The sequence below is a fragment of the Oryx dammah genome, unplaced genomic scaffold, assembly GCF_014754425.2.
Source record: "Oryx dammah isolate SB20612 unplaced genomic scaffold, SCBI_Odam_1.1 HiC_scaffold_27, whole genome shotgun sequence".
Classification (NCBI taxonomy): domain Eukaryota; kingdom Metazoa; phylum Chordata; class Mammalia; order Artiodactyla; family Bovidae; genus Oryx; species Oryx dammah.
In genome coordinates, this window is record NW_024070211.1 from 29,455,425 (window position 1) to 29,460,959 (window position 5,535).

The window sequence follows — 5,535 nt, forward strand, 5'->3', positions numbered from 1 at the left end:
CAGAGAAGTCTAGAGTTTAAGTAAACACTGTGTGTTTGCCGTCCAAACACAGTTCAGTCTTCGACCTCCTTCGCACTGGGTTGTCCTCTAGCCGTCAACCCCACCCCGCTGGTGGAGCGCTCCTACAAGGCCCTCCCATATGGACTGCTAGAATCTGTGCTATATAAAGTCAAGTTCTTTCCCTTTATTCAGGTCAGACAATTTGGAAGCTTTCAAATGGAAATAAAAGCAAGAAAAGGAAGAGAATGACAATAGCCATCCACAGAGTGGAGAATTCAGATAATGGATCCTTAACTCCATCTTCACCCCGGGTTCCCCTGCTTGGACACAGGGACCCTGGGAGTCTCCCTGATTTAACCTGTTCTCCAAATATAGGCATGGGCAGGGCCCAAGGAGGAGCTGTGCTGTGAAGAGGCTTCCCTATTCTTTATTCATCAAGTTTCCTCTCAGTGTTAAGGCACTCTGGTCTCTGAGTTCCAGGCTCTTACGGTTGGACATACATGGTTGGTGACTCAGGTAGGAAGCGATCTCTGATTGCCAGGACTTTTTCTGGGGCAGGGTGACTTAGTTTGACTATATTTTGGAAAACGCATCTGCTTGTCTGGGACCTGTGATTTGTACTCCATTGACTCCCTGCCTCCTTTCTCATGACCATGTATTCAGTTCTGTTTTTATACATGGCTACAGATGGTGCCCTTTCCCAATAAAATCTCTTGCTTTGTCAGCACATGTGTCTCCTCAGACAATTCATTTCCGAGTGTTAGACAAGAGCCCAATTTCGGGACCTGGAAGGGGTCCGCCTTCCTGCAACAAATGGCGACTCTGGCGGGGACTCTTCTTCGCTGAGACTGACATCCTGACCACTCGGGGTACTCAGGGGCCAGCTTGCCTGCCAGTGGACCAGACCCAGTGGCCGCAACTGGGACCCTTTTGTCCCTGGTCTCCTCCTGATGCGGACAACTGCCCAGAGTGCCCCGACCAGTAAGGAACAAGAGACTTTATTGACCTCTCTCCCCTTCCCTCTCTCTTTCCTCTCTTTAACCTTTCCTATCCTTCTCTGTTTTTCTAGTTCCCCTGTCCCAGACGCAGGAATCTGGTCGAAGGGCCCTCAGCCTGAGCTGAGGATTGGAGACTGATCCCCTCCTCTTGGCAGAGAACTCGAATTCTGGTTCTGGTCTGGTCTGATTTCTGGTAGGGCCGAGTTCCAGTCTTCCCTTCTCTGGAGGCCCAGGGAAAAGTCCCATAACGCCTGGGTATCTGTAGGTGGCAGGAGACGTCTGTAAGGCCACCCCTTTCGCCCCTCCTCTCCCGCCTCCTCCCCCTTCTTCTTTCAACCTGGCTTCCTCTCCTCCCTTGAAATCTTTGATGTTAGTGCTTGGATCTGAAGTTCTGTGTCTCTATAGGAGGTTTTCTGAGAGACTGTATTCTTGTATTTAAGGGCTTCCCTGGTGGTGCAGAGGTTAAAGCGTCTGCCTGCCATGTGGGAGACCTGGGTTCGATCCCTGGGTTGGGAAGATCCCCTGGAGAAGGAAATGGCAACCCACTCCAGTATTCTTGCCTGGAGAATCCCATGGATGGAGGAGTTTGGTGGGCTACAGTCCACAGGTCGCAAAGAGTCGGACATGACTGAGCGATTTCACTTTCACAGATGGTGAGCAGGGGGCCACAGTCTTCTCACCTTCACCTTTCATACCTCTCCTCTCCTTTTAAAAATATTTATTTATTAAAAAAAAATTTTTTTTTTGGCTGCGCTGGTTTTTGTTGCTGCACAGGGGCTTTCTCTGGTTTCAGAGAGTGGGGGCTACTCTCTAGCTGAGGTGCACGGGTTCTAGGCACACAAGCTTCAGTAGCTGTAGAACAGGGGCTTAGTAGCTTCAGCTTGCAGGCCCGAGCATGGGCTCAGTGGTAGTTGTGGCTCATGGGCTTAATTGCTCCGTGGTATGTGGTAACTTCCAGGAGCAGGGATCAAGCCTGTGTCTCCTACATTGGCAGACAGATTCTTAACCACTGTGCCACCTGGGAAGTTCCACGTCTCCCCTTTTTTAGGGAAGAGGATGACCCTGAGGCTTAGTCTTTTGTGAAAATGCAGTTCTGGCAGAGATATTAAAAGGTGTGGGTTTGAATGAACTCATAGAACCTCAGATTTGGAAGCATATCAGGGGTTATTTACTCTGCCTCCCTCAGTTTGGATGAGGAAATGGAAATCTGGAGAGGTAAAAGGACCCACTCAAGGTCACATAGCTTATTAATGACAGAATCAGGATAGAATGAGCACTGGATGCCAGATATCCTTATTTTCAGTCTTGGTAACCATTTGTAGGTTTTCAGATTGTTCTCTGAAGAACCCTGGAGGTTTTGCAGGAACCTCCTCTGTAGTGACTACTTAGATGGAGAGAGGGGCACACCCACCCTCCTCAGCAGAATAGCTTTTGTCTGTTTCACGTCTGTTTCTCCTGGTAAGATTTTGCTTCAATAAATGTTTAACAACCTTAAAAGTTATTTGAAAAGTGCTGAACGATTCTGTGGATATTTAAGGGGTGACCATGATGGGGGTTTCTCTTAAATGCTTACAATTTTTTTAGACAGAGGACCCAAACATTTATTGCTCCTTTAGAGAAAAGGCTTAAAATACACTTTTTTTTGGTGGGCGGGGGGGGGAGCGTGCTGCACGGCATGTGGTATCTCAGTTCCCCAACCAGGAACTGAACCTGTGCCCTCTGCAGTGGAAGAGGGAGTCTTAACCACTGGACCATCAGGGAAGTCCCTTGAAATACACTTTAGTGCAATTTATTGCTATTATTTTCTTCTCTCAGTGGATTTTAAGAAGATTAAATAAGAATCGGTAAGGGAATTCCCTAGTAGTCCAGTGGTTAGGATTCAGCACTTTCACTGCTGGGCCCTCACAGGCTGCATAACACAGCAAAAAACAAACAAACAAACAAAACACCAGGAAGACCGTGGAGGAGAAATAGCATAGAAAGGGGCATCTGAGAGCAGGTTTTGTCTTTGCCACCCCAGGGACAGTAGCCCACCAGGCTCCATGGAATTCTCCAGGCAAGAATACTGGAGGGGGTTGTCATTTCCTTCTCCAGGGGAATCTTCCCAGTCCAGGGATCAAACCCACATGTGCTGCATCAGTAGGCAGTTTCTTTACCACTGAGCCGCTTGGGAAGCCCTAGAGCAGGTTTGCCTCCTTCCATTTTGCCTGATGCTGGCCCTTCCCTGAATGTGTAGAACAACTTAGTCCTCCCATCTGAAAGCCCAGATGTGGCTGAGGATGGACAAAGTCAAAGAGAGCACAGAAGCAGTATTATAGGTAGAGCTGATGCCACTACGGGGCCAACCAACAGCAGATGTTTCTCCCTGTGTGTATGTCCATCTTATCCCACATTTAGGCCTCGGGGTTCTGGAAAGCTGACAACACGATGAAGCTGATCCTTAAAGCAGCCTGTGACAGAGGTGAAGGAAGGGATCTTCAGTTACCAAACTAGCAGATAAACAGAAGATAACCTAGTAACAGTTATCACATCCTTGAGAGTGACTTGGATCTGAGTTACTAAATCACCTTTTTTTCCTTCTAGTCTTTCGACCAGATCACACCATGACAATCATCCTGCAAGATTTATTTAATAGCAGTTATTCGTGGGAGGGGTTTGAGGATTACATCGGCACGCCACCCACAGAAGAATTTGATTATAGTCCCTGTGAGATAAGCACTGAGACACTCAACAAGTATGCTGTGGTTGTCATCTATGCCCTGGTCTTCTTGCTAAGCCTCCTGGGAAACTCCCTGGTGATGCTGGTCATCTTGTACAGCCGGGTTGGTCGCTCTGTCACTGATGTCTACCTGCTGAACCTGGCCATGGCTGACCTGCTCTTCGCCATGACCTTGCCTATCTGGGCCGCCTCCAAGGCAAAGGGCTGGATCTTCGGCACACCCTTGTGCAAGGTGGTCTCACTCCTGAAGGAAGTCAACTTCTACAGCGGTATTCTACTGCTGGCCTGCATCAGCATGGACCGCTACCTGGCCATTGTCCATGCCACACGCACGCTGACCCAGAAGCGGCACTGGGTCAAGTTCATATGTTTAGGCATCTGGGCCCTGTCCGTGATCCTGGCCCTGCCCATCTTCATCTTCCGTGAGGCCTATCAACCACCCTCCTCCAACCTAGTCTGCTACGAGCACCTGGGTGCCAATACAACAAAATGGCGGATGATAATGCGTGTCCTCCCCCAGACCTTTGGCTTCCTCCTGCCCCTGCTGGTCATGCTTTTCTGCTACGGACTCACCCTACGCACACTGTTTTCAGCCCAAATGGGGCAGAAGCACCGGGCCATGCGGGTCATCTTTGCTGTCGTGCTCGTCTTCCTGCTCTGCTGGCTGCCCTACAACCTGGTCCTGATCGCAGACACCCTCATGAGGGCCCAGGTGATCTCCGAGACCTGTCAGCGCCGCAACGACATTGGCCGGGCCCTGGACGCCACCGAGATCCTGGGCTTCCTGCACAGCTGCCTCAACCCTCTCATCTACGTCTTCATTGGCCAGAAGTTTCGCCACAGACTCCTCAAGATCATGGCCATCCATGGCCTGATCAGCAGGGAGTTCTTGGCCAAGGATGGCAGGCCTTCCTTTGTTGGCTCTTCTTCAGGGAACACGTCTACTACCCTCTGAGACCCCACACCGGGCTCCTCGCTTCCCCTCAGCAGCTTCCCAAGCCCCATGTCCTCTGGCCATTCACTGCCCCATGTCAAGGCAGCTCCCCACTGTGGTTACAGGAAGTTGCTGAGGCCATGTCCCTAATAGGCCCCCATCAGATGGATTAGACAGCCTGTCCTGGGCCCCACCTCTTGCTGTAATTACCATGTCAACTGATAGAGCTTGGTGCATCCTACCACTGAGCCCACAGTGCTCTATCTTCTGGCAGACATCTTTGAAGATATTCTTTTCAGTGATTACAAAAGTTCCCACTATTGGGAACCATTAATGTAAAACACCATTTGTTACTTCCCTAGCTCTCCCTTTTTTTGTCAGCCGGCAAAGTCCCTTTCCCTTGAGAGAGGCTGAAAATGACAGAAACTCATTTTCCAAGATTCCCTTAAGATAGGAGTGGCCATATCATCTTGATCTGATTTATAAAACTTAAAAACAATGATGTGCTGGTGAATCACTCTCCTGGTTGGGGGGAAGTTCTGATTTGTAGCATTTGCTATGTTCTGTGGTATAAATAAATGCTGCCACCATGGCTGATTTCAAGGATGGTGGTGTTTAACAACAAGCTCACAAAATCTAAAAAATGTGATAATGTGCTTTCACAAGCTTGTGCAAACTGGCTTCAGCACACTGTTGCTTAAGAGGAAGTCTAATGGGGCCAGGGGACTCCTGGGAAATATTCTTAATTTAAAACACACACACACACACATCCTTGGTTCTTCTTGACTTTGACTATGGTTATAGGATATGATGTGTGGAGCTGAAGCAGCCACTTTGTGACAAGGAGGGAAAAGGCCTTGGGCTGATGGAGCCAAAGGATAACA

General features: G+C 49.1%; 1 protein-coding gene across 1 annotated transcript; it reads left to right on the top strand.

The window, feature by feature from the left end:
- Window positions 1-429: 429 nt before the first annotated feature.
- CXCR1 (C-X-C motif chemokine receptor 1) lies at window positions 430-5,251 on the top strand. The gene is made up of 2 exons (XM_040228381.1): window positions 430-516; window positions 3,582-5,251. Exons 1-2 carry the CDS (start codon window positions 501-503, stop codon window positions 4,670-4,672), a joined length of 1,107 nt encoding a protein of 368 aa, XP_040084315.1. The 5' UTR covers window positions 430-500; the 3' UTR covers window positions 4,673-5,251.
- Window positions 5,252-5,535: the final 284 nt, after the last annotated feature.